Genomic DNA, 26,061 nt, shown 5'->3' on the forward strand with positions numbered 1-26,061 from the left:
ACATAATGCATGCCAGCTGACATTCAAGCCAGTTCGTTTCAAATAAGACGCGCGAATTGAGAACAAGAATCGTAGTGGGCATTAATTAATCACTTTCTTCTTTCGGACGACGTCCACCGCGCTTTCGTTTCGGTTGTTGTTCATTCTGATCACTGTTATCGTCGTCGTGTTTGCGACTGGCCGGTTGATCAGGAACCTTGGCGATGATGTCAGCGAGGAAGTCGAGCACTTCGTCTTTCACGACGGCTTGTTTGAGATGCGAGGCTGTGACGCGTTTCGAGTTGCGGTCTTTGGCTTCGCGGGCGGCTTTGGTGACGAGGGAGATCATGAAGAGTTCGAGTGCTTTGGCTATAATTTGATTTTGATTAGCGGTGATCTTCTTTGAACATGCGGCAATTATTGCTTCGGAGATGAGGGTGGCAACTTACACACTGCGATGGGAGTGACTTGAGCGACTTTACCGACATCTTCATCGGCTTGCATAATGCGCTTTATGCGCGCTACAGGAAACTTGGTCTTCACTTCCACATTGACGGGCACAGGAGCGGGCTTCGGAGGCTCTTCCTCTTCAATTACAGCGACGGGCTCCTCTTGTGGTTCCGGTTGCGGTTGAGGTGGAGGTGAAGGTACATATTCCTCTTCTTCTTCGACAGGGTCGACGTACTTGGAGACGGGCGGGTGAGGCGCGACCTCGGCCGCTTGGGCGATACGCGACGAGCGACGAGCCATGTCCGGATCGGGAGGGAAGTATGAGGAAGATTGCTGGGGAACCCTGGTCTGCGGGACCGGGTGGTGAGGAAGCGATGGTTGTTGTGGTAGAGGTGGTGGTTGATATTGCGGGGTGAAGAAAGGTGAGGCGTCGTAGGAAGCGCGATGGACGAAAGGATTCCCAAATTGGTAAACGGGGGAGTGGTGAGGAAGTTGATAGTGCGTGTTGTGGTTGAGGTTGTGGTTGTGGAAGGTAGGTGAGAGGGGAACTGACTGGAAGGTGGAAAAATCAGGGGATCGTGGACGATAGGATTGGTCTTGGTCTGTCATTGCTGTGGGGATTTTTTTTTTCTTGTTTTTTTCTTTCTTTTTTTCTTTTTTCAATTTATAATATTTTTCTCTTTCTTTTTTTTTTTTTTCTTAAAGCAGAGATCCAGGCGTTATGGGCGATGCGCGTGCGCGCCTAACAGGAAAACGGCCTAGTATGGAATAAATATGGGGAACGTCTTTTTCGTACCTTGGCCGCTAAAGTTGGAGTGACAACAACAAATTGGGGAATGGAGGGATTTAAATCTACCAGGCTGATACCGTGGCCGGCATAACACACCACTGGAATACAGGATCTGGAGGAATTTCTGCCCGGGATAGAAAATGTAAACGATTTTCAATCCCACAAACACTTTCCGCGATGAATAAGATACTCGTGGTCGTGAAACCGATTTGTTTGGGGATGTTTTCCTTGTTTGTGCCGATCGCGCGGCGCGGGTGGTCCGAGCTTCTTAAGAACGAATTTGGTGTAATTTTTGAATAGGTTCTTTTTGGTCGAGAGCAAAAAGTGCGTGTACGAAAGGCGTGGCGTGGGTGGCCCCAGCATCCAGAGAGGAGACGAAGAGGACCGGCGCCCTTTCTTCCGGGGGAGCAGCAGCAGCGGCCCTTTTAACCCTGGCCTGCCTGTTCCACTGCTCGCGCTAAAAATACTGTTCCTCAGGCTCCCTCTCCGATTTTTCTTTTTTCTTTTTTCTTTTCTTTTCTTTTTTTTTTTTTTCCATTTTACTTTTTCTGGGTCGGACGGAAACTGCTTGACTCTAACCTGACGGGTGGTACCTTCCAGTCACTACATCCTTCCTTCCTCTACCACATTCCCCCCAATCCTTCTCTTTAATTAACCATCCTCCATCATTATGATCGCTACGCCATCTTCCTTCTCTTCGTTTCTTGTTATTCGGCATCATCCGTCATGAAACCCCAGCTTTTCTAAATGACTGATCCCAGATTATGGCATCTTCCGCCATTTCATCCTGACTCTCATGTCCAACACTCCGGTGACGCGCTGCTGCCTCATCGTGAGGCCGTGGATGAGTCTCACTACTCATGTTTAGGGGTGTCAATTCAGCTGCGAACGAACCACTCCTCTCGTCGCCACCCCGCCCGGAGGCACTGGTTGAATGGTTCGTTTCCTGATTGGCCACCCTCTGCTTTTGGCTTTTGCCGCGCGTGATTCCACCCGTCGAGTCTGCGTCAATGATGCAAAGCCACAGATCGTATACTACTGCTTCTCCCATGTATCATTTGTTGCTCAGTCGGGATGTTGGTGTCCCCCTGACCCTGTAGGTAGTAGCTCTCTCATGCGGGAGCTAGTGACTATGTCTCTTATAGTCATGTCATCACCTATCTTGTGTTCCTGTTCCATGTCTTTGTTCCTTTCCCCTTTCATCATATTATCTATCCCTCTGGTTGATATCCCCCCACCAAAACGCGTGATGATGATAAACAGAGCTCCAGAGATCGGGGGAGAAGGACGATTTGGCGCGCAGAAACCCACCAAAGGTATCGCCGCCGTCGGATCTCTCTGTGCTATTGCTATCTGATGGCAGTACCCCTTCGGTGAGGGAGTAAATAACTTGATCTAATCTGACAGCGCGTCGCTGGTTTCCCTTGGGCGGTACTTTGCGTCCATTTGATTTGCCCGTCGGGGATGAGAGGCAGATCTGCCTCTCTCTGACAGTTACCTAGTAGGTAATTTAGAGATAGAGCTAGGGAACGCATTCTTTCCCAGAGTTGGTCTAGCGCTGGCCCTTCCGTAACCCAGGTTGGAATCTGGAATCCTATCCTACAATGTAGTCGCAAGGTAACTCGTCTGCCTTGAGTTCGTGGCGCGCAGCAGGGATGGATGATGGATGACAACCAGGGGTCCAGTTCTGCAGTTGGCGGTGTGCCGTGCCGCCTTGAATTTCCCTATGACTGGTCCCAAACCTTAGTTATTTAGTGGTCTGCAAATGACAAAGTCTTGTTTCAAACCGCACGTTCTGGACGATGATGAGGCTGGACTTCCGTAGTTGATATGGTGAGCAAGTTGTTCCGTAGAGAGGATCTCATCCACATCCCCAATCCTTCTAAGCGCCAGGAGCATCCACCAACAACTTCAGCGTAACGGAGCGGACAACCAAGCAGCAAAACCAGATGATCGATGTCACCTTCCAGTCAGGAAACAACCGAACGCAGGCGCTGGAGAAGAAGAGCAGAAGGGCGGGGCGATGCGCCGGAAAGCCTCGGACAGGCGGTTGTTCCGCTCCGGCCCGCCTCCGGCCTCCAATTTTGGTCAAACAGGCACAGATTGTCCATCGCGACATTCACCCCGATTGTCGATTCACGGGCTTTGCATTTCCGAGCGACGCCAGCAGGAATGGCTGCCACTTCCTATTGATGGCGAATTAGATCGCGTTCTTTGTCTTTGCCAGTGTGGCTGCCTACTATTCCCTTTTCTGCACATTGACACCTTTCTTCTGGACTTTCCTTTCCCTCCGGTCTAGCCTCGTCATCCCCGATGGCTGTCGCAGATCAGCCTTCGGGCTTGATGGACATCGCCAGGTAGGTCATATTCCAGCCTTGCGCTCTTCGGTCATACATGTCTTTGGCCTGAGAACTAATTCGCCTTTCAATACAGCTCTCTCACCCAAGATGAGATCCCGTTCAAGCTGCGATGCGCCATGTGCAATAAGCTTGCCGTGAACGCCTTCCGCTTACCCTGCTGCGACCAAGCGATCTGCGAACATTGTACGCATCCGTTGACGACTCCGTGTTATACTTCCGTTCCATTCTAATCAATGTCCCGATAGGCCAGGCTTCTCTCCCGGAGACTTGCCCCGTATGCGCACATACTCCCATCTCGCCCGATCTATGCAAGCCGAACAAAGCGCTCCGCACCACATTGAAGGCCTTTCTGCGTACAGAAGAGAAGAAGCGTGAGAAGGAGCGGCAGTCAGCAACCCCTGCGACGCCCGCAACCACCAATGGTGCAACAACCGCGGACGGCACTCCTGCTCAACTGGAGACACCTGCGGTGCCGAGCGCCGCCGAAGTTCCAGCCCCTGAAGAAATCCCTGCACCTAATGAATCTGTCGATGCTCCGCCGGTAGAAACAGCCCACCCCGCGGAAGCCGGAGACCTGAATGTGCAGAACACACCAGGTGTGGGCGACGAAGCACCTACAGAGGCCCAGGCCCAAGTATGTCACCCAACATCAATCGCCTACATCTAGGCTAATCTTCCACTCGCGCAGGATGACCAGTCTACAAGTGTCCCTGCTGACACGCAGAACGACGCTGGGGATGCGGAACACGACGGATCTGGTGAAGGCAACGAAGCCGATGAAGCCAAGACCGACCAAGTCAACGATGACGAAGCGTCCCAAGGTCCGGCGGGGAGCATGCTCCCAAATGGCATGGGCTTCGGCATGGGTGCCGGGATGTTCCCTAATATGGCTTGGAACAACAACAGTGGTTTCAATCCTATGGCCCAATTTATGAACAATGGAATGTTCAACTTTCCTAACGCTATGGGTGAGTTTCCGCTCGTCATCTCTTGCCCCGAGGCGACATTGGATTGATGAACTGACGTGCGCGCTAGGAATGCCTGGCATGGCGATGGACCCGATGGCCGCGAATCAGGGTATGTTTGGAGGCTACGGGATGAACATGAATGGCATGAACATGGGAATGAGTTTCGACGCGGGTCAGGGGATGTATGGGGGATGGGACGGCTCACAGAACAATATGTGGAATGGAGGCCAAGATAAATTCAATCCAAATGCTTTCGCAAATGGTATGGGTCCGCAGTTTGGGGGCCCCTCTGGATTTGGCGGTTATAATATGTCTCAACCCAACGGAGTTCATGCTCAAATGCAGCCGCAGCAGTTTCCTAGCCAAGATTATCCAAATGGCTCCTATGCCGGTCATGGCAGAGGCGCGTTTCGTGGCCGTGGCCGCGGAGGATTTGCCGGCGGTCGCGGTGGTTTTGGAGGGCATATGCAACCCAATCATCCTGCTAATGCTAACTATCCAGACTTCCCAAACCATAATCCCCTTAGTGATGGTCAAGATGGCGTATCTGGGGACATGTCCGGGGAGGTCAGTACTGAAGCCAATAAGGAAGGTGCCGGCGAGAATGCCCTAAGTGGCGATGTGACTTCTGCTCAAGATGCTTCGGCGGGAGATGCTGCCGCTGCTGCCGAAAACATGGGTGAGAACGGGGAATCTGATCCCAACATCAATAGAGACTTCACACAAGAGCTTTCAGGTCAGGAAGAAAATCAGCTGCGTGGGATACCGACAATTGATAGTCTAGACCAAGTCCACGCCGCACAAGGCATGTCGGGTGGCCCTATGGGACCTGGCTTTGGCAGAGGTGGCTATATGCGCGGTCCCTTCCCAGGCGCACGTCCTGGGGGCTTTCACGGTCCTCCGTTTATGACAGGCTCTAATATGTACCCCGAGCCTCGTGGACAGGGTGTTGAAGGTGCACCGGCAGCTCCCCGAGCCATGCGAGAAGGCCTTCCCAACACCAGCATTCTCCGGCAGCGGAACTTCCATGGACGTTCCTCGGCGACTCCCATGAGGCCCGAAGCCTCACAAAGGTATGAATAATGTTCCACATGCAACCAATTGCAAGCCCGACACAATATTGATGTTTCCTTCTCAGTGTAACCCCAACCCCAGGACAAGAGGACCAGCGCGCACAGTCCGTTCCAAGATCGAAGTCGAGAGCTAGATCGGCATCAAGATCCAGGTCCCGATCTCCTCCATCTCGTGCCGATAGTCGCCGCCGGTATCGTGAACGTTCTCCGAGTGTCAACCGTGGCACTGAAGAATCCGAGCGTAGACGAGATCGGCCAAGGAGGCCTCGTCGGGAGGACAAGTACGAAGAGCCATCCACTGCAGAAGATGGTCCTCGTATCCGCTCCCCGTCTCTAGATTCCAGAAGGTCCACTCACCGTCGTGACAGAGAGCGGGATAGACGCAGCGGTCGCCGGTCGCATCGTTCGCATCGTCACCGTAGCTGGAGCCGCAGCCCGAGTCGCAACGGCGACGCCGCCGGACCCGATCATCTCTCTTCCAAGGTCGAAGAAAAGGATTCCAGAAACAAGCTCAGTGATGCAGTAGACCGCAGTTACCGGTCTGGTAAGGACCGCTCAAGCCGTCGCGACGAGGACCGCGACAGAGATCGAGATCGAGATCGAGACCGAGATAGAGACTCCCGCCGTCGGGATCGCGATCGTGATCGCGATCGTTATCGAGAGCGTGAAAGAGATCGTGACCGCGACAGAGATAGGGAGAGAGAGCGCGACCGCGATCGTGATCGTGATCGGGACCGCCATCGAGAACGCGACAGGGAGCGTGACCGAGACCGTAAACGCTCTCGCCGCGACCGTTCTGAATCCCCCGTCAACAGCGAATACTCCTCCCGCCAGTCCCGCCGCGCCAGGCGGGACCGTGAGGAGGACAAACCTTCAGCTGCAGCGGCAGCAGAGCCAGAGAAAGACCCCCATACTCTGGAACGAGAGGCCAGGAATCGCGAGCGCATGCTGAAGGAACAGCAACGTCGCGAGGCCATGCATGCAGACCGTGATGCTGGAAAGTCTTCTCGCAAGCGAGACGGCCGCGCCATGGCAGGTGGGCGTCGCTTTAGTTACAAGTACGAAGATGAAGAAAATGATGACGCTCGAGCTGCGCGCGTCGAGAAGGAGCGTGAAGCAGGTCGATGGAAGTAATCGCTCTCCTACTTCTCCTATATTCCTCACGACCGTTCAGTTCACCCACCTTCTACTACTCACACACATGCACAACACAACACCTCTAATCCACCCCTTAACACCACTTTACTCACTCCCAACCAAGGTACTTCCATACTAGTACCCATATCCTCCCTACCTCTTGTCACCCAAAGAGCATAGAAAAAAGAGAATCCTTACGGGATATCCTCCTAATCTAACACCAAGAAAAAATTACTTTCCATTTTAATCCAACCGCTCATCATCCAACACTTCTTACATTCTCATGTCTCAAATTCTCAACCAAGAGGGAACATAAAGAAAAAAGGTCCCAGAAATTGCATGGCGTGCATTCGTGGTCGTTGCCGGTGGATTGAGTTCATATTAGTATCTAGTATATTTGAGAGAGATGGTGCTTGCAGGCGCCCCCCAGCTGCAGCTATTTCATATGGATGGCGTTGTAGATAAGATTCACATACTATTTTTATTTACTACTCCTAGTAGTTTGTTACTGAGGTGAAGGCCTGGAGAATGTGAGATATTTAAACTTTTAACCTGATCTGTTTCTTCTCTATGAGATAGTCTTGAAAATAGAATGCTGATGAAGCGGACAGACCGTGGTGGTATATTTCTTGTCTACAGCCAACCTAACTTGCCTTGAAATACTTCCATTCTATCCAATTTCGCCTCAATCTCGAGTAAGCTTGCCACCGTTGAATCGACAACAACATAATCATCATAGAAAAGAGAGAGAAAGACAGAGAAACACTGGTATTCGTATTGACATTGACATCGCGATCATGCTGCAGGTCATCAAGAATATAATAACACACAACGATGACGGGCTATGGACATAGAAGGGCAGAAAGAGGGACAGGGCTTTTGGAGCGATAATAGGGTGTTAGGGTGTGTTGTTAAGGATAATAATGGTAGACAGCACAACACAAACGACTAAGGAAATTCAATACAGTACATTAAAGGATCCAAGGTTCTGGAAACTAATAACAATAGGCTTAGCCCAGCTTAGCCTTGAGGGACTCGATCTCTGCAGTCAGGCTCTGCATCTGCTGCGCTTGGGAGGCGATCGTCTTTGTCTGCTCGGCGATCAGGTCCTTGATCGCTCCGATCTCGCGCTGGACGGCGTCTGCTGCGACGGCAGCGCCAGTGGAGATGTCGGCGGGCGCGGCAACGGGGGTGATGACGGGGGAAGACTGCAGGGTTGTTAGTGTGGGAAGGATTTTGCTAGGGGATAGGGATTGCGTACCTTAGCAGGGCTTGCTGCCTGGGTCTTGACCTCCTCTTCCTTCTGGTGCCATGGGCTGGCCTTGATCGAAGGAGATGAGGCTTCGGGAGAGCGTGCAGGGCGCTCCACGGGCTTCTGCACCTCCTCAAAGCTCGAATCCTCCTCCACGGTCTCGGCCTCCTCATCGTCGGCAAACTTGGAGACCATGGCGGCCATTGAGGCACCCTGCTCCTTCATGGACGGGGCGGGCTTGGCCACCGGGGTCGGCTCGGGGGCGGGTTCGGGTGCCTTCTTCACGGGACTGGGCTCGGCGGCCTTGGGAGCCGGTGCCGCCTCAGGTTCAGAGGCGCCCATGGTGGAAGTGGGGGCGTCCTGCACTCCGGTGACCTCCTTCAGACCCTCACCCTCGTAAAGGTTGGCCATAGAAATCTTAGGCGGGATGGCCTCCTTGCCCGAAAGCCACTCGGAGGGGCCCATAGCAGGCTTCAGACCGGTTGTAGGAGGGTAGATATCATCCTGGAAAGTCTCCGCACGGCGGGGCACGATGAAAGAAATAGGTTCAATGTAGCCATCGTTAACGGTCTTGAAGGCACGAGCGACCTCGTTGTCGTGAGTGTTGACTCCACGCTTGGGCATGAATGCGATACCACGCTGGGGATCAGCGGACTTGTATTCGGCAAGGTATTCGAACTTGTCGTTCTCGAGTTCGAAGTAGCGGATGTTACCGTCACTAGACATTGTCAGCCACGGCCAATACCTGGTTATCTCTCTAGACTTACCCTCTTCCAGCAAGGTACAGACACTGAGTGCCCTCGTCCCAGAAAGGCATGCATACACCGGAGATCGAGTCAAGGGTCTTGAATCCGTTGATGGGCTCCCGGGGAGCGCGGATATCCCACAGAGCCAATTGGCGGTCACTCATTTTCGAGAAACCGGTGGTTGCGATCCTGTCGTGCTCACCAAGCCAGACTGAGCGACTGTTCTTGGCACCAGAGTGTCCTTGTGTCTCATGCGCGGGGCGTTCCTGACGCACATCCCAGATGCGCAGCTTCTTGTCTCGCGAGGTCGTAACCAGAAGAGAGCCGTTGGCGCTCCACGACTGTGATTGCACAATGTCGCCCAGGTTCAGGGTCAGCTTGGGGGCGCCCGCTTCGATATCCCAGATCTTAACCGTGTAATCGCCAGAGGCCGTTGCCAGGATGTTTTCAGCGGCGGGGTTGAAAAGAACATGACCTATCTTTCTGAGGGGGCGTTAGACTGTGTTCGCAAAGCACAAGCATTTGAGTAATATGACTATTTCACTCACTTCGGGTGACCGGAAAGCTTGCCAACAGGTGTCACATCTTGAATCTCATCGGGGTCAAGATCAGGGCGCAGGGTGAAGTTCTCCGGCACACGCCAAAGGAAGACCTATCATGCGACCAATCAGTACCAGTGGACAAAGCCGCTGCGGTGGCGTGGGACTTTTATGAGGGCTCATACCTTTCCGTCATCAGATCCAGATGCAATTAGGTCATCGTTGAAAGGGTTCCTAGTTCTGTTGGTCGTGTGCTACGATAGGGTGTTCACAACAGCCACTGCTCACCAGTCGGTATCGAGGACCACGGCAGTGTGACCCCGGAAAAGAGGTATCCTCTCGGGCAGCTTCCCGCGCTCCTCCAGAGGAATGACCGCAAATGCACCTCCACCACCAGCTTCCCAGTTCACGGAGAGGTATTTGGGGTTGGCCTAGTTGTAGCGTTAGACGGACCTGGTAGGTGGTGGATTAGGGGCGGCGGCAACAACGGACGAACCTTGACGAGGTTGGTATCCCAGGCGTTCTTGGAAACGCGAAGGTTATCATAGCATTGCTCCTGCAACGACTGTGAGATTATGTCGAGTCTGTGAAGGGTCCAAGGGGCTTGTAGCGCACCTTTCTCGTCGGCCGTCCGAAGACGTGTCCTACTACCTGTCAGATTGCGGGCAGCCTGTGGGGAGGGGAAGAGGGAGCTCACGGTATTTCGAGGAACGCACGAATCGACCAGACATGATGCTGGTAGTTGAGAGGGTCACAGGGGGAAAGAAATGGCACAAAAACAAATAACAATGAAAGAAATGGAGGCAATTGGGAGAGATAAAAGGGTCTCAATGACCTTGAATTTGGGGGGGACGGGGAAAGCTTGTCGGTCTGAAAGCAGCCGCCGTTACGGAGCCAGTCAGGGAGAGAGAAGTGGAAGTGGGAAGTGGACACACCCGCGTGCGGGCCAGAGATGAACCAGTGTGGCTCAGCAGGAGGAGTGGAAGATAAGGGACACTGGCAAATTATAGAGTGCCGGAAGTGATAATGGAGATGCTGCAAGCGCAATGTCACAATTGAAAAAAACAACTCGGTCTACTCCAACGATATTCTACTCCTAATCTATCAGCGCAAGTTCGTCACAAACCAAGTAAATCAAGAACGGTATTGTTGTATTCATGACCGACATTACCTCTAGCCCGATGGGGCAATGGCGCACCCCGCCGGGCCCGGCTGAGTCAGCCCAGTTTGTTTACCGCCCGCCGTCACTCCAGAAACGCCCACCAAAGCTGCCCGGCAATCGAACCGTCGTGATAAACTAACTCACCTGCGCTGCCTCGACCTGCACCAAACGACCCGCTGACGTCCCGACTTGCGATGCACTCCTGCCCCTAACAGGTAGCAGCCTGATTTGGATTTGATTGTCTTTGCTTTTTTAATTCAATAACACGCGCTTTTCTTTCCATTGTACTTCCCTTGACGTACAATTTCTCGAGTTGTCAGGGGTCGAGTTGGCCCGCCTGTGGAAGCTATGGAGAACGACCATATGGTGAATTCCTTCAATCGCACTTGACGGGTGATGAGTGCTGATACAAATTGGCAGATACAGTCCAGATCGTCCGCCCGTTCACGAATCCCCACTGGTCTAAGAGAGATGAATCCGGCCTCGACAAATGCCCGCTCCGGTCTTTTGCAACCCGGTACCATTGCGGGCGCCGTAACCAGCAAGACTACGAGCCTGTCGCGTATGTGTCAGGAGCTGTGGAAGCGGAGCAGCGAACAGAAGCTGACAGTCACAGAACCATCTCGTCCCAGAAGTACTACGCAAGCACCCGAGGTTGGCAGAGCCGGAGCCGGAGCAGCATCGTCGCGCGTCAACAGCACCACTAGAGTCCACACTCGCGCTAATTCGCACTCATCATCCACCTTGACCAGATCAGCCACCACATCCGCGCGATCAAAAGGAACCATTTCCGGGGTTCCCCCCGCTCGACCACACACCAGCATGTCTCGCTCACACTCCGTTGCCAGCTCCCGAAGACCGAACGGCCACGGCATCCCTCGCCCCGCGACATCGTTGGATACTCATGATGAGGAGGACTCCGCCGCTACTGTACTTGGTAAACGAAAGGGTAGGCCCACCCCGTGCTTTGTTCGTTCTGCTGCATATTTTTGCGCCCCATGCGATACGTCAAGCAATCGTGCTTTGCGGAAGTGGCCCACTACCAGTCCTGACACTTTACTGTGCACTTCCCTGGAAGAGTTGGACCTCAAGCCCTCCCCCACTCACAAATCGAATTTTGCCCCTTTGCCTTCACATGGTGCGCCAGCTGGGTCATTATCTTCGACGAACACGGCCGCGACTACCCCAGTCAAGGCTGCGCCGAATAAGATTTTGTCTCCTAAAAAGCACTCTGCTAGGAAGAAACCACCCCCTTTGCCGCAATTTCTTACCAAAGATTCAACGATTGAGACATTTAACTCTTCTACAGGTGCCGAGTGGGATCAAGAAAGCCGCGAAAAGACAATGGAGGATCTCATGAACACTTTTGTGACCAAGATGAGCCAAGCTGGACAGGAGAGTACCGGCATGAAGGAAGCCCTCGAGCTGTATAAATCTAGAGGTAAGCAACCTGTCGACAAGCACGCCGAACATCATTGAGCTGAGGATTTCACAGTCAGCGAGCTGGAGGCTTCTCGAAAGGAGATCACCGACATGAATCTGACCCTTCGGGTTGAGATGGAATCACTTAAGGTCCGACTAGGAGCATCGGAGGATGCCCTGAAGGATGCGCAGAGAGAGCATGAGATGGAAATCGACGAAATTGGCTCTCGTCAGCGCAGAGAACTGGAGTCCGCGCGGTTCGATGCTAAAAGGGAGTTGGAATCATTGACCTCGCAACATCAAGAGGAGATCCGTGAACTAAAGAGACGATTCGATCATGAAATGGAAGACGAAAGAGCTGCTCGGCTTCGGGAAATCAGTCAGATGACCTCACAGACAGCCATTGACACGCAAAAGACAAATATGGAGCTTGAGAGGAAAGAGCGAGAAATCGCGACGCTTCATAATGACATGCAAGCTCTGCGGGCAGAACTTGAACGTGAGCGCAAGAGCAACCGGGATCTTCGCCAGAACCTGGACACGGCCAGTAGCAATAGCGTGACAATGGAGTCGTCTGTTCGTGCACTCAAGGCAAGAATTGAATTTCTCGAATCTGGACGAGAGGAGCAATCCCAGGCCTTTGAGCGCTTGAATCAGCAGATGATGGATGCGCTGGCCGAGACCAACGCTACGAAAGACAAGCTGCGGAAGGAAGAGACCCTGAGAAGGAAACTTCACAATCAGGTGCAAGAACTCAAAGGCAACATTCGCGTGTTTTGTCGAGTCCGGCCATCACTGCCTTCCGACCCTCCCACTGGCTCGGCTCAGATTCAGTATCCCGACGAGACAGAGGACAGCAAGGAGATTGCCGTACTGGGCCCAGAAGAGAAGAGCAGCCTCGGTACAATCACAAGAAAGAACAGCAACTTTTCGTTCGATCGTGTTTTCGGACCGTCAACGCAGAATGCCGAGGTTTTCGATGAGATCAGCCAACTTGTCCAAAGCGCCCTGGACGGATACAACGTGTGCATTTTCTGTTACGGTCAGACTGGTAGTGGAAAGACTTACACGATGTCTTCGCTCGACGGTATGATTCCTCGTGCAGTGCACCAGATCTATGAAACAGCTACTGGCCTGGAAGAGAAGGGCTGGCGGTACACTATGGAGGGTAACTTCGTTGAGGTGTACAACGAGAATCTGAATGACCTTCTTGGTAACCCTGAAGAACTGGACAAGAAGAAGCTGGATATCCGCCATGACATGCAAAGAGGGAAGACGATCATCACGGATGTCACTACTGTCCGGTTGGAGTCTCCTGAGATGGTCGAGACAATCCTAAAGCGGGCCGCTTCCAACCGCTCTGTTGCAGCTACCAAGGCCAACGAGCGATCCTCCCGGTCTCACTCAGTCTTCATTCTCAAATTGATCGGTGAGAATGACATTACTGGTGAACGCAGCGAAGGAACACTCAACTTGGTTGACTTGGCCGGTAGTGAACGTCTGAGCCACAGTGGTGCGACAGGTGAACGCTTGAAAGAGACGCAAAACATTAACCGCAGCTTGAGCTGTTTGGGAGATGTTATCGCTGCCCTTGGACAGGGCAAAGAGGGCGGACATATTCCCTACAGGAACAGCAAGGTTCGTATTTCTGACTCGATTATTCAGTAGCGAAATAACTGACTTGCATGCAGCTTACGTATCTCCTTCAATTTTCCTTGGGAGGTAACTCCAAGACTCTCATGTTTGTCATGGTCAGCCCGCTGCAGGCACATCTGGCGGAAACGTTGACCAGTCTCAAATTTGCGACCAAGGTACATAACACGCATATTGGGACGGCCAAACGGCAAGCGCGCGTTCGTGATTCCTAATCTATGATACCTTTTGATTTTCTGTTCTGTGTGGCCTTTATGATCCAGGCCTTGGCAGGGGTGTTTGGGAGTTGCTTTTCCTCTCTTGGGAGTGAGACATCAGCCTGTTTTGTTTATACCTGTGGATATTATTGGCTTAATATTATGCCGATTCTTTTGTTGGCAGTTTAGTCCGGTTCAAATAAATATGAATCGAGTGCGTACATACATGCCTTGGTTTATGTCGTCAATCACCCGTCAGCTTAAGCTTGAGTCAGTGTAAATAGAAGTAGACCTCGTCTATTTCTAATCCACCACTCTACAAAGAGAATATAGATGGAAATTTTGCAAAGCATCATGATCTTCCTGCAGCTTCGTACTCACTACTCCTCGCTATCGAAGACCATACGTGACAACGGCAGAGGGTAGACCCTGTACGATGATATGTAGGGTGGGGGCAGAAAATAGAACAAATAACAGCGGGCTATGTGAATTACTTACGAGTCACCAGACACTCTTCTCTCTTTGATCCAGCAAACCCTCATCTCGCGCCTCGCAGCCGCAGGCAGACTACTAGCAAGTCTCTACAACCTTCTCCCTTACGAATATTCCGATTGACTTTGAGACCCGTGCATCGACACTCTCATCCTCAGCGTAGATTTTTTTGAATAAGTCCTTTTGAAAATGTTGTGCTTATCATCGTGCATGATATCGGCAGGTTGTAGGGTTGTTGTGCTGTCGTTGATGCTGGTTGGATGTGGGAGGACATCCCTGTAAAGATATTGGAACGAGGGGACCGATGGCGTTATAACTGAAATTGCAGAAGAGGGGCCCAGGAGTCGAAGCTAGAAAATTATATAAGTTTGTGAGTATCTTGCTAGTGTGTAGGATAAATTGGGAGAGGCTGCGAGAATTGTGCTGGAGATTATGGAGCTGGCTGAGATAAACATCTCCCAATTTCCATGGGTAATGACTACTATTTGATTACAACAAGATGCATGTCCTTCACTATCCCACTCCTGCTTTTGCCTAAGTTTCATAGCCATGGTTCTCCGAACGATAGAGTGCGTGTAACAGAAAGTTCCGCTAAGACTCGCTCCCGAAGCTTATTTCTACGAACTCACTTACAATTTTGTGTTACATAGCCCCCAGCCACGTTAGGCAGAAGCATTAGGATGTGCACTTTGACAATGCTTAGCTCAATGCTTGCACGGTTTAAAACGACAATCATGCCTCTTATGGTCGGGACTAAGCTGTACCACTCGGCTATTTATGGTATCCGCCAGGGCATCCAGACTTTGGATCGTAAAAACGGGTCCAACAATCCCGTGCTAATTTAAGGGACTGACAATGGATAGGCTTCTTTGAGATCTGCGGCGGGGCATGACCTACTGTTATAAGTAGTAAAGGTTCCCACGGCAGACACAGCCGTAATAGAATCACTGGGAATCACTTTCTACGGCATCTCCATACACTTCCAAAGTCACCACCATGGCATCAACACCACAAGCCGATGCAGACTTCGATATGCTGGCCACTCAGCCCAGACGAACTTCAAAGGGTGTGATAGCCTCATACGTGCTGGATTGGGCATTCATCATGTTCGACAACCCTCCTACATTCCCCTCATCTTAAAAATCACAGTCTAAAAATCACAGTACTAAAGCATCTCACAACACCAGTATCCTCGTAATCACAGGTGGAATCCTCTACAAAATCACCGGCTCCGAACATGTCTTCTCCCTCGACGACGCAAACATCTCCTACCCCCTCAAATCCGACACCGTCTCCATCACAACCGTCGGGATCGTTTGCTGCGTCGTCCCCGCCGTCCTCATCGCAGCAATCTGCCTCTTCATCCCCCTCCCCTGGCCCCGTCGTCTCTGGGAATGGCACGCCGGATGGCTAGGCCTAGCCCTGAGTCTCGCGGGTGCATTTTTCCTCACATCCGGTCTGAAAGACGTAGTGGGTAAACCACGACCGGACCTTCTCGCCCGCTGCCAGCCCGATCTAGCCAACCTCACTACCTACGCTGTTGGTGGACTGGGTCTCCAGCGTACAGAGTCACCGGTTATGGTAACATCGGCTATTTGCAAGAACCCCGATGCGACTGTCATCAAAGCCGGGTTTGCTGCTTTTCCATCCGGGCATTCTTCCTTCGCTTGGGCGGGGTTGCTGTATCTGTCTCTGTGGCTGGGCGCTAAGTTCGCGGTGTCTGTTCCTGTTCGCTCTATGTCTTTTAGCGCTGGAGATGGCCATAAGAAGACGGAGTCGTCTTTCAGCAGGGCGTCGGCGGTGGCTGCTCCGCCGTTGTATCTCCTTGTACTCATTGCAGTTCCTGTTGGTGGTGCGCTCTATATCTGTGCGTCGCGGTATATGGACTACATGCACGCTGGGTGGGATATCCTGGGGGGTAGTTTGATTGGGATTGTGTTTGCTATCTTGGGATTTATGTGGTATCATGCTCCTGCGGGACAGGGGTATGGTGGATGGGCTTGGGGGCCTAGACAGAGGGTTGGGGCATTTGGGGCGGGTTTTGGAGATGGAGTATGTACTGGAAGTGGGAGTAGAAATATGGAAGGTAGTAGAGATGGGTATCAGGATCTAGAGCTCGGTGCTATGCGTGCCTCGCGGGGAGTTATGGGAGGTGCTTAGCTAGTAGCTTGAGTAGTAGGTTTGGTTTAGGTACGTATATTGCATCTGGAAGATTATTTATTGTATGTACATTCCCCTTGTCAATACAACGGGTGAACGATAGCGCCGTGCCAGGATAAAAGTGGATTCTGCAGATTGGAGTCAACCACCACCACCAGAAGAACACGGGCATACATCCTATCGCCTGACTCTACCATATCAATCAGGCTAATTCTTCACAGAAAGTCAAAGTACAAGCAAATGCTGACCAACACGGCAACCTGTCTTGAGAGCACCTCAACTCAGGGACGGGCTTAGCTAGACCCACTCGCAGATCTTGCCGAGTAGATTTCTCAATTTGGGCCGTGGGTCCGGACCCAGAGAAATTCTATTCAAACCACGGTTTTCGGTGCAATGGGGGTGCTTGGATGTGGCACGTGGGATAGTTCTGGTTTCATACTGGTATACAAAATACTTTTCTTGAAGGGTGTGATGGGGGATTCCTGAGGTATCTAATTCATTCGGTCAATTTTCAGAGGAAGCCATGCGTAGTGAGGAGAAGAGATAGGTGTATAGGGTATTTTGGGGTGTAATTATTTCGGGCGTCCGAACTTCCGAACCCTTTGGGAAGTTATGGGTCGTGGCTTGCAGGTGGTGGTGGTGATGCTAGGCAGCCGTGCATGGATAAGATAGCAGGAGGGAGGAGGAGGGTAATTGGCGGGATGGATGGATGTACAGAGTAGGGAATACGAGGGTATTAGGCTGATAGAGGGAGGATCACCTATGCTGGTCGCGTGGGGTGTCAGGGTGATTGCCATCGGTGTTTGGGGCCGTGGTTTAGGGCCTGTCTAGTTGTTATATTTTGATTGTCTGCTTGGTGCTTTGCGCCAAGTAAATAGGCCGTGAAGATTGACTATTGTTACTAATGAATACAAGGGCTAATTAAAAGTATAGGAACAGTAAGAGAGCAGTTTAACATATTCACAAGATGCTTGTTACACAAAATGCTTAGCACGTAGTCTATCAACATAGCCCATATACCTGGCAGTAACAGACTTCTTCATCTGGGCAACTAAGCCGAGGTCAGCATCACTCCACTACCAGCAGAAATCCAACTTACTAGACAGATTCTTTGCCAAAGATGATATGCCAAAGATATTCCATAACCCTCCCACTGTGAGCATCATCCAGCGGCGTGTGGATAATCCACTGCCGTATCTTGATATAGTCTTCGCGTGGTCGCTGAAGCACCTGCTCTCGAGATACTGCAAACTGCGCACAACATGCTGCCGCAACCGTGTCAGGGATTTGCATGGCGGGTTTGTCACTTCCAAGCGCAAGATCAGTCCCGTTTAGTGGCGGTGTGCTGGTGCCTTCGAAGATTTCCGTAAAGATATCACGCGTTACATGATGGTATATGGCCTTGCACCCTGGATTCAAGTTACATCGTAGATTGACATAGCCATTCTGCCGGACAAAGTCCAGCTGTAGGGCTCTCATAGACCATACATTATCATGCAAAGGTGCATCAACATGCCAGGCTCGAAGAAAGCCCGAGCGATGCGAATGGATAAAGGCAATGGTGGAAGGGAGTCTATCATAGTGATCAATAAGGTATGTTAGGTAAGCCATGGATTCATGGCCCTTGTTAAGGGGTGTCGTAAGTTGTTGGGCATCAGCTGCAACTTCTTGTAATGGGTTGACGATGTAGATAGCTCGTTGCCAGCTGTGTATGATTAGTGAACAGTTTGTAACTGTTGAGAAATGTTAAACTGCTTACTCGGGTAGTTCTTGTTCAATCCATTCTGTCTGCTCATCCTGTAGCTTCGCAGCCACGATCACCTTGTCGCCAGTCTGACCTGGAGAAGATATTGTCACTTGACTGGTCCGCTCAAGACTGAACCAATCAACTATGTACTCTTTTGCACGATACTGGTCGCAAAGATCTCTAAGGTGGCCTGCCAAGGGTATCGATATAATGAGAAATAATAAACAAATGTACAGTTGAAAGCGCGATGGCCTTCGCATGGTGAGTGGCAGGTAAGAAGCAGAGGCGGGAAAATCGCAGCAAATTCTCACTCTTTCATATGTAACCTTCGAAGCATTCAATCTTATCTGTAATGCATGGCAGGCTTCGGGTTAGGTGTCTTATCCGTGTTGCTGAAACACTTACATACCTACGGATCGCAGCATACCTGCATTGCGATGGGTTTGGAATGCGCGGAAAAGGCATCCCCGATGCCACTGGTTGGACCACACGATTGGATTTTTAATTGGTATGCACCCAAGAACTTTGAGGCTAAAAGAGCTTTTCGGAAAATTCTATTGTGAGTCGTCGAGTTCAGGATTGGCTAGTGGTGCCCAGGAGGCAAGTGGTCGCGTCAGCTGAGGCTTATTGATGCATCCAAGTGTAAGAAGTACTCAGTTTGACCCACGTGTATTGCACTGTCAACACACTAGAGAGACTTGGCTGTAGCCAAGTTTGGATGAATTCAAAGTTTAGAGTTGCGGTATTTCTAGACTCTATCCTGGCTGAAAACATATGAGGCGTAATGGATCAAAGAGATCGATTCATCAAGGTCTAGGAAATGTTTAGCAGATTAGTCCAAGCAGTAACTATAATGAAAACACAGATTCCTTTCCTCGGCCGGCTTTACCAGTAGAAAAACTTATTCCCGATCTGTCTAACTTGTAATTCCTGGGAACTGACACCCGTCAGAAGCTGCAAGATCACATTGTGATATGGGGCCGTTGTCCAGTATCTAGTGGAGTATGCGAACAAATCTAGGTTCTATTCTGAACGTGATGATAATTGCATTTACTGCATAAGATACGAGGTATTTCCCTGTTGGTGAGATACGAAGTGGATGATGGTTCCACGATACGATGCAAGAAGTAACGGAGGGTGCAGGATCTGGTGACCATGGCATGCATCCAAGATATCCCCAACTTTCTCTCCTTGAATACAATGATCATCAGTATTTCCTGGCGACATTCTAAGAATACTCCGTCGGAGGCATGGACTGACTAGTATTTTACATATGCCCGACTCGTGGAGGTAAGTCCAAGGGACTCAGGAGTGATTAGGCTATTGTACAATTATGGTCACACCCCTAGAATATAGCCGTGGGAACAATCTGCCCTCGCCAAGGAATAGTCAGAACAGCTATGAACCTAATCTAGCTGATAAATTATATGAAATTAGTATATTCAATATAGCAGGCGCCGCTTGCTGGAATGTACATGTACACATCAAAACTTCGAAAATCTTAGACAACAATTTTTCTCAGACCAGTATGAAGCCACGGTTCCTGAAGTAACTCCCTTGCCGTGCTTCGTTCTTGTGGATTCCATTTGATCATCGTTCGGATAAATTCTATAAACATTCTCTGTCTTAGCCTCTGATCTTGCTGAGAGAACGTTCAAAGTTAAACCTCGATGAGTCGACAGTTGGACCGGTAAACTCCCCAATGGTCGATTAGTAAAATTGTCAGAGGCATTAACTAGAGTTACATGCCTGATAGTGCGTAGAAACGTGATGTTCGTTTACCAGTGTCCAATAATTTCTTTGGAGGCTGTCCGAGTAGTGCTATTATGTGTGCAAAGTGGTTCTGCTCATTATAGCAACCGACATGAAGTGGATCAATGTCCTAGAAGAGAGCGTTGCCCTCGAGCACATCCCATGACCAAGTGTTGAAGGTTAGGAGAAACTACTAAACGACTCCAGGAGGAAGCATACCATAACGCCAAGGTTCCATATATCAGCACTATATGAATAGCCAGCATCGAGAATGACTTCTGGTGCACGATATATTTCTGCTTGTATGCACCCAAAATTGGGCCTGTCACCCCTAACAGATAGATCAAAACCTGTGATCTGAATCATTCCAGTAGTCTTGCTAGTCAGTCCGTAGTTATTTCGTGATAAGTAGATAGTACGCCCATCGTGGTAGGTCTTTTGTGGGAGTGGGTTTTTGTATTCATCCTCAGCATCCTTCGCCAATATTGATGAGTCTCCAATTTTGACCATTTATTATCCGGCTTCAGATCTGACATCAAATTGTTAATACAATCTCCGTGTTGGGATTCGCTTCATACCTGTGTGTATAACATGGCACTCGGTATGGAGATAATCTAGCCCCTGGAGAATCATTTGAACCATGATTTTCAAGACATCTGAGGGTATAGTATCCCCTATGAACCTGGTTTTATAAAGCCAAAGGGGCTCTCTTAGAGGCTCAAATACCAAAGTCTGACATTTTCTTGACTCATGTTGGAACTGAAATGAATCAAGGAGACGTCGAACAAAGGGATAGCCCGTATGACTGGGGTTCTTGCCGGATATGAGTCTGAGGGTTTTCAGTTCAGACTGAGAAGTATCACCTTTTCCTTGATGCAAGCTAGCATTGAGCTTCAATGACTTGTTCTTTCGTTGAGGTTGCGCTGGTATTGAGCTGGAATATCAGGTCCAGGATACACTGCGGAGGTTTAAGAGAGCACGTCCAATCCTTTGCTCTTGGTACTCTTTTAATATATGCTTGCAAAGCAAGGCTTCGTCTTGACACAACCCCCTTCAGATGCTGGAGCATCTGAATTTTTATGTATCGATGGTTGTAGTATCCCTAATGACCTTTCAGCTGGAATATGCTGCTCCCAAACAGCAGGCGACTGGCGGATTACATGTTCTGGAACATAAGGCTGCCACATTCTTATGACAGACTGAAGTTGAAGAACATACTGTTCCAAATGAGTAACATATCCCGGTTGAGTTCTGGCGTCCATCACGGTAGCAACCCGTCCCCGTAGCTAGCAGTAATACACAAGTCTTGAGATTATCCATGGGTGGTTATCCGACTGTTGTCACCCGGAGCTGCGCGTGGAGAAATGATTGGGCATTGCAGGGGTAGGGGGTAATACCTCCTCTTGCCCCTTACCCCTGCAATGCCCAATAATTTTTTGACCAACAATGCTTCGCTTGGCAAACCATCATGGATGGGCAATTACTTGGCTTATGAAGACACTACAGGTGATGCAATATGTTAACTATAATGAAAGCTGTCAAACGCGCTTCTAAGTGCGGCTAGGGTTTCTCTATCGCTGGCTTCGAAGTCCTACGCAAGCGCAGCATATGGCAGCGTCTGTCTTCCAAAATAAAGCTTCACCTTTGTTGCCAACGTTATTTTTTGCTCGAACGAGAGCAGGAAGTCTGTTCACCGTCGGAATGTCGATTGCCTGATGGCCTACCGTATGGTAATGAAAGGGATCATTGTCTTCCATCTGCTTATAAGTGTAGCTAAAAATGGCGTGGAGCGAAAAACACGGGGAGTTATTGCGCCGCCGATTGCGTGGTTGCATTTCAGTACTGTAAGCTGTTGTTTGAGGCGCGCGCGAGTCATTATGTGGTATAAATGATTGGTTGGTTGGTGGATGGCGCATAGGTTAGATGGTGATCGTCGAGGAGGACATTGATCCTTATTTCACGTCACGGAGTCCACATTAACCTCGTCTTTCATAACCAACGCCAGGACATTTCGTAAGATGACTGTCCCACATATCAACTCTCTAGTTACAACATCGACAATCATCAGAGCTCAGCTCTTCTGTATAATCGTGATGATTGGCAAAAACTCGGGCAGAAAATGTTGGTTTGCCTTTCTCACTACTAGTAGCTCAGCTGAATCCATGGTTGTGAGAGCCACTCCGTGTCTTCCTGAATAACACACATTCTACCTCATTTGCGAGTCATAGGCAAGAATTATCTCCTTGATTGAAGTTGCGGGCTTTTTCCCCAAGACACCTTTCTGTTTCTCTCAGGCCCAATCGACAATAATTGTGTCCCCGAAATGTCACTTCGGAACTTGTTTGGCACGTTGAGGCGTTCCAGAGAGAAAAGGCAGGACAACGATGAGACCTTCAAAGAAGCGCGGAAGGAGATTCTTAATAACCTTCGAGAAGTGCACCGGTCTGTCAAGCTCTTGCCGTTGACCAGCCTCACTAATGAACACGCCGCCCGCTACAACATCAGGTACCATGACCTCACGCTGCGCACCGACGGTGGCTCACCGGCTACTGCACAGACTTATTTCAAGCCTTGGACCTTGGACAAGCTCGAGCAGTTTCCCCTTAACCTTGACGACCCGGATACTAAAGAAAGCGTTCAAGTCAATGAGGCGTGCTTCGCAGACCTCGATAAAGAGAGGTCGCGTGAATCGACCGGCGAGCTTGATCCGGAAAGTGACGACTCTGGGCTTCTCCTGTCCAGCGTGTTCCTCTGGGAATTTACATCACACGCAAGGAGAACCACAGGGGACAGAGCTACGCTCGAAGATCTGTCAGGCTGGTTCGGAAGGTCAGTTAACCACTGCGTATATACGTAAATATTCCATGATAGCTATGCATACTGACAAGCACCCATCCGCCAGGTCCTTCAATAATACCATAATCAAGGAACGTTATATGGATATGGCTATGTTCACAAACCCTGGTAGTGATCCTCTGGCCTCACCACCTCTCAGCTTTGACGATGCTTGGTATCCGAACCTGCCCGAGGGCCAGGAACTTCCTCACATAAACCTGATCGTGACTCATGAGGGAGTGTGCGATAATAACATCCTCCGTTCCGAACTTCTCGTTCTAGTCGGCGTCATGAGGACCCGGCTTGGGAGGGTAGAGCTGCAAGACCACGTTGTGGCTCCGGTGAGTTGATGTCTCCCCAAAATCAGCTTCCTCTTGAATCTTCCCAACTAATAGAGGCATTCTAGGTTCTCTTGACATCATGCACAAACAATCTGAAGGCGAGAATTTTGATCGCTTACTTCGATGGCAAAGAGTTGGTTGTGCTGAAGAGTCCTCTCCACGACTTCTATACTCCGGGCGCGAGAGAGACGAACATCCCGCTTTTCCTGTTATATATGTGCAGTCAGGCTGTGGGAGATACCAAGGCTCCACTAAGACCGATGGTCAAGAAGGAGCACGCTACTGATTACTTAGAGGCTGGTATGCTCGCGCGCGATACTTGCTCGGTGTGCCTCTGTCTTTCAACTTCTCATAATAGTCTGGCGCAAATGTGGAACTGTCTTCGAATTCATGAGACATTTTGTTCGTGAAGGCACTCAGAATTTCGATAGCTCTATTGTGTTGTTCAACCGCATAAACAGTCTATGTTCGCAACGGAGGATAAATCTGGCGGTCCAAGGTTTCTGTCTCAGTCAAAGAGAATACTAGTAGCTGGGAGGAAGGACTTCCCCGCTTTCTGTCTGAACAATATGACTCTTTCCATGAAATATGGTTGACCTATACCCCCCTACTCTTGCAAGTTACATCCTCGGAAAGCTAGTTACAACTAGATAAAGCTCGCCAGCTCATCGGTAGTATGTCACGCAAACAACTCTGTAAATTCCATGCTTGCGCTCTCAGATTGTACAGAGTAGCCAGCAACCCGTGCAATCGAATTTCGTATTCCCATATTCTTGTTGTACTTTATTTAGGCATATTTACCCATTTGGCAGTAATTAAATAGTACGGAGTACTATTCCGACAGATATAAGATCTCCACCACTCGTCTGACCTGTCAGAGTTTAGGTAGAATCCAGGGACGAGATTGGAGATTACTCAGCCATCTCAAAAGTAAATCAGCGATTTCACCATTAGGCTTTTTCAGAAACATGCTCTTGTCGGAGTATCCGCGCATAGCGCGCTTATCGAGATGCAGAGGGCGTACATCCGACCTAACCCGCCAACCCCGCACGCGAGGCTATCCATTTGCCCGTCCTTGAAATAGCAGCCGGTCTTGTCTTCGTCGAAGGATCGACAGAATAATCTTCTACAGAAACCTTGGCAGAAACTCTAATAGCAGGTAACGTAGCTGAAAGCTATTATCATGGCGGGAGATAAAGTAAAAGACATGCACGTTGCTATTGTCGGTACGTCTCAGTCACTCTCATACTCATGGCACCGGATTCACCAATGAGTAATTCTAGGCGCCGGCATTGGAGGCCTTGCTCTGGCGATGGGACTACACAAGCAGGGCGTACCATTTACTGTCTATGAAGAAGAACCCCAATATTCCACTGTCGGGTAAGTTTCGTTGCTTTGCCGTCCATCTGATAGGTTCACGACTCGTTCTCCTTTTTGACTGGTTATAGTGCCGGCATAGGGTTCGGTTCCAATGGTGACTTGGCTTTGGATATGATTGAAGAGGGCTTCATTTCGAAATTCGAGCGCTTCTGTATAGGCAATAAGCCTAAAGATGCTCAGAATATCTTCTTTGAAGGGATGCTTCTGGAGGATGGTCTTGGTATGCATAATTCCTACTACGGAACCAATCAGTGACCGGTTTCTTAATCGACCAACACTGCAGGCCTTAAAGAGCCTTGGTACGGCAAATCATCCTGGGGTCACCCAGATTACATTCGCAGAGCTGTATGCCACCCGTTGACACCCGCACTTGAGTCCAGCCACGCTAATAATGATTCAGGCACACCGCAACGATGTCCTCCAAACAATGACCAGCTTCATACCTATCGAGAAAGTCCGTTTCAGCAAGCTCCTAACAAACATCCAACAGCATCCAAACAAAGTCACCCTAACCTTCGCAGACGGCGACAACGCCGAGGCCAGTATCCTAGTCGGCGCAGACGGCATCAAGAGCATTGTGAGAGAGCACGTGCTATTACCAATGTACCCCAGCCAAGTCAACCCAGTTTACGCCGGCTCGTACTGCTACCGCGGCGTGATACCCATTGCCGAAGGCAAGGAGATCTTCGGCGACCTGACGGACGTGGCGAAGATGTACCTGGGTGAGAAGCGCTGTTGTGTTCATTACCTGATATCGGGCGGAGAGGTATGTTCGACCTTTTTGGTAAATTAGTCACATACCACAGTTCACGTACTTACTCCCATTCTGGGAGAACAGGAACTCAACTTCCTCCTCTGCGTAGCAGACGACAAACCGTGGGATCTTCCCAACGCCGTGACCCAAAAAGTGACCTACGAAACAATGATGTCCGACTTCAACGACCCAAACATCGACGACCGCTTCCGCCGACTCCTCCGCAAAGCGAAACCAATCCGATGGGGTCTGTTTCACCACCGCTACACATCAACGTATTACCGTGATCGCGTCGTTCTTCTAGGGGATAGTGCTCACGCTTCGCTGCCTTTCCAGGCTGCCGGTGCCGGTCAGGGACTTGAGGATGCATTGGTACTTTCTAATGTGCTCGCTAAGATATATCTGAATGCTCCAGGTGGTGAGTCTTTGCATCCGTACATCCGTGCCGGGTTTGCAGGGTATGATCAGGTCAGGCGACCTAGGGCTCAGAAGCAGCTGGAACGGGCGCATGAAATGGCGACGATGCTTTATTATGAGCATCCCGAGACGGGGAAGGATATGTATAAAGTGTTGGGGAAGTTGCAGGCTGGGTGGTTTGAGTGGTTGTGGTTTCGTGATTTGGGGAGGGATGTAGAGGAGGCGGGGAGGGGGGTGGATGAGATCTTGGGGAGGGGTGGAGGTCGGTGTAAGATTTAGTGGGTTGGATAGGTTGATTGGAGGGGTGTTGAGAATGGATATAGCTTTTGCTTGTGGGAGTTACCTGCTTGATTAGTTATGTTATATGCTTGGGTCATAAATCATACAGTTATCAGAGCCAGTTCCTCCGCCAGTTAGCTACAGGTTTTGGTAGAACAGCCGGTATACAAGCTCAA

General features: G+C 50.3%; 9 protein-coding genes across 9 annotated transcripts; 5 read left to right on the forward strand and 4 right to left on the reverse strand.

The window, feature by feature from the left end:
* Positions 1 to 85: 85 nt before the first annotated feature.
* Positions 86 to 1,038, reverse strand: nctA (negative cofactor 2 transcription regulator complex subunit BUR6; the record flags this gene model as incomplete). Its single annotated transcript, XM_025528047.1, has 3 exons — positions 86 to 348; positions 429 to 564; positions 631 to 1,038. The coding sequence occupies 3 exons, from the start codon at positions 1,036 to 1,038 to the stop codon at positions 86 to 88; spliced, it is 807 nt and encodes a 268-aa protein (XP_025382131.1).
* A 2,012-nt stretch (positions 1,039 to 3,050) lies between these two features.
* On the forward strand, positions 3,051 to 7,183 carry BO83DRAFT_350191 (uncharacterized protein). The gene is made up of 6 exons (XM_025528894.1): positions 3,051 to 3,576; positions 3,653 to 3,762; positions 3,825 to 4,213; positions 4,268 to 4,547; positions 4,615 to 5,620; positions 5,686 to 7,183. Exons 1-6 carry the CDS (start codon positions 3,533 to 3,535, stop codon positions 6,752 to 6,754), a joined length of 2,898 nt encoding a protein of 965 aa, XP_025382132.1. The 5' UTR covers positions 3,051 to 3,532; the 3' UTR covers positions 6,755 to 7,183.
* A 132-nt stretch (positions 7,184 to 7,315) lies between these two features.
* BO83DRAFT_412769 (coronin) lies at positions 7,316 to 10,304 on the reverse strand. The gene is made up of 9 exons (XM_025534435.1): positions 9,992 to 10,304; positions 9,910 to 9,938; positions 9,791 to 9,850; positions 9,583 to 9,725; positions 9,480 to 9,528; positions 9,304 to 9,407; positions 8,777 to 9,238; positions 8,019 to 8,727; positions 7,316 to 7,965 (listed from the first exon to the last, which is right to left on the reverse strand). Exons 1-9 carry the CDS (start codon positions 10,023 to 10,025, stop codon positions 7,768 to 7,770), a joined length of 1,788 nt encoding a protein of 595 aa, XP_025382133.1. The 5' UTR covers positions 10,026 to 10,304; the 3' UTR covers positions 7,316 to 7,767.
* Positions 10,305 to 10,618: 314 nt separating this feature from the next.
* BO83DRAFT_373113 (putative kinesin family protein (KlpA)) lies at positions 10,619 to 13,948 on the forward strand. The gene is made up of 6 exons (XM_025530016.1): positions 10,619 to 10,822; positions 10,877 to 11,018; positions 11,073 to 11,405; positions 11,766 to 11,897; positions 11,952 to 13,516; positions 13,570 to 13,948. Exons 1-6 carry the CDS (start codon positions 10,805 to 10,807, stop codon positions 13,744 to 13,746), a joined length of 2,367 nt encoding a protein of 788 aa, XP_025382134.1. The 5' UTR covers positions 10,619 to 10,804; the 3' UTR covers positions 13,747 to 13,948.
* Positions 13,949 to 14,988: 1,040 nt separating this feature from the next.
* BO83DRAFT_383588 (phosphatase PAP2 family protein) lies at positions 14,989 to 16,545 on the forward strand. Its single transcript, XM_025532505.1, has 2 exons — positions 14,989 to 15,326; positions 15,384 to 16,545. Exons 1-2 carry the CDS (start codon positions 15,217 to 15,219, stop codon positions 16,378 to 16,380), a joined length of 1,107 nt encoding a protein of 368 aa, XP_025382135.1. The 5' UTR covers positions 14,989 to 15,216; the 3' UTR covers positions 16,381 to 16,545.
* An 837-nt stretch (positions 16,546 to 17,382) lies between these two features.
* On the reverse strand, positions 17,383 to 18,387 carry BO83DRAFT_326599 (DUF3431 domain-containing protein; the record flags this gene model as incomplete). The annotated part of the gene is made up of 3 exons (XM_025528046.1): positions 17,383 to 17,431; positions 17,480 to 18,085; positions 18,140 to 18,387. 3 exons carry the CDS (start codon positions 18,385 to 18,387, stop codon positions 17,383 to 17,385), a joined length of 903 nt encoding a protein of 300 aa, XP_025382136.1.
* Positions 18,388 to 19,628: 1,241 nt separating this feature from the next.
* On the reverse strand, positions 19,629 to 21,141 carry BO83DRAFT_404096 (kinase-like protein; the record flags this gene model as incomplete). Its single annotated transcript, XM_025533677.1, has 5 exons — positions 19,629 to 19,758; positions 19,873 to 20,009; positions 20,099 to 20,373; positions 20,458 to 20,813; positions 21,098 to 21,141. 5 exons carry the CDS (start codon positions 21,139 to 21,141, stop codon positions 19,629 to 19,631), a joined length of 942 nt encoding a protein of 313 aa, XP_025382137.1.
* A 1,061-nt stretch (positions 21,142 to 22,202) lies between these two features.
* BO83DRAFT_326595 (uncharacterized protein) lies at positions 22,203 to 23,465 on the forward strand (the record flags this gene model as incomplete). The annotated part of the gene is made up of 3 exons (XM_025528045.1): positions 22,203 to 22,708; positions 22,782 to 23,055; positions 23,121 to 23,465. The coding sequence occupies 3 exons, from the start codon at positions 22,203 to 22,205 to the stop codon at positions 23,463 to 23,465; spliced, it is 1,125 nt and encodes a 374-aa protein (XP_025382138.1).
* A 773-nt stretch (positions 23,466 to 24,238) lies between these two features.
* Positions 24,239 to 25,885, forward strand: BO83DRAFT_326685 (FAD/NAD(P)-binding domain-containing protein; the record flags this gene model as incomplete). Its single annotated transcript, XM_025528048.1, has 6 exons — positions 24,239 to 24,281; positions 24,354 to 24,435; positions 24,504 to 24,655; positions 24,719 to 24,780; positions 24,836 to 25,201; positions 25,274 to 25,885. 6 exons carry the CDS (start codon positions 24,239 to 24,241, stop codon positions 25,883 to 25,885), a joined length of 1,317 nt encoding a protein of 438 aa, XP_025382139.1.
* Between the last annotated feature and the right edge of the window lie 176 nt (positions 25,886 to 26,061).

This window comes from Aspergillus eucalypticola (assembly GCF_003184535.1).
Source record: "Aspergillus eucalypticola CBS 122712 chromosome Unknown BO83scaffold_48, whole genome shotgun sequence".
Lineage (NCBI taxonomy): Eukaryota > Fungi > Ascomycota > Eurotiomycetes > Eurotiales > Aspergillaceae > Aspergillus > Aspergillus eucalypticola.

Bases quoted from the DNA above. Each gene is read 5' to 3' on its own strand.
- BO83DRAFT_350191 (XM_025528894.1), top strand. From the start codon at position 3,533: ATGGCTGTCGCAGATCAGCCTTCGGGCTTGATGGACATCGCCAG. The intron at 4,214-4,267 runs GTATGTCACCCA...CCACTCGCGCAG, and splicing joins CTACAGAGGCCCAGGCCCAA to GATGACCAGTCTACAAGTGT. The intron at 5,621-5,685 runs GTATGAATAATG...TTTCCTTCTCAG, and splicing joins AGGCCCGAAGCCTCACAAAG to TGTAACCCCAACCCCAGGAC.
- BO83DRAFT_412769 (XM_025534435.1), bottom strand. From the start codon at position 10,025: ATGTCTGGTCGATTCGTGCGTTCCTCGAAATACC. The intron at 9,726-9,790 runs GTTCGTCCGTTG...CGCTACAACTAG, and splicing joins GGGATACCAACCTCGTCAAG to GCCAACCCCAAATACCTCTC. The intron at 9,239-9,303 runs GTGAGTGAAATA...ACGCCCCCTCAG, and splicing joins AAGCTTTCCGGTCACCCGAA to AAAGATAGGTCATGTTCTTT.
- BO83DRAFT_373113 (XM_025530016.1), top strand. The intron at 11,019-11,072 runs GTATGTGTCAGG...TGACAGTCACAG, and splicing joins CAAGACTACGAGCCTGTCGC to AACCATCTCGTCCCAGAAGT. The intron at 13,517-13,569 runs GTTCGTATTTCT...ACTTGCATGCAG, and splicing joins TTCCCTACAGGAACAGCAAG to CTTACGTATCTCCTTCAATT.
- BO83DRAFT_383588 (XM_025532505.1), top strand. From the start codon at position 15,217: ATGGCATCAACACCACAAGCCGATGCAGACTTCGATATGCTGGCCACT. The intron at 15,327-15,383 runs GTTCGACAACCC...TAAAAATCACAG, and splicing joins CTGGATTGGGCATTCATCAT to TACTAAAGCATCTCACAACA.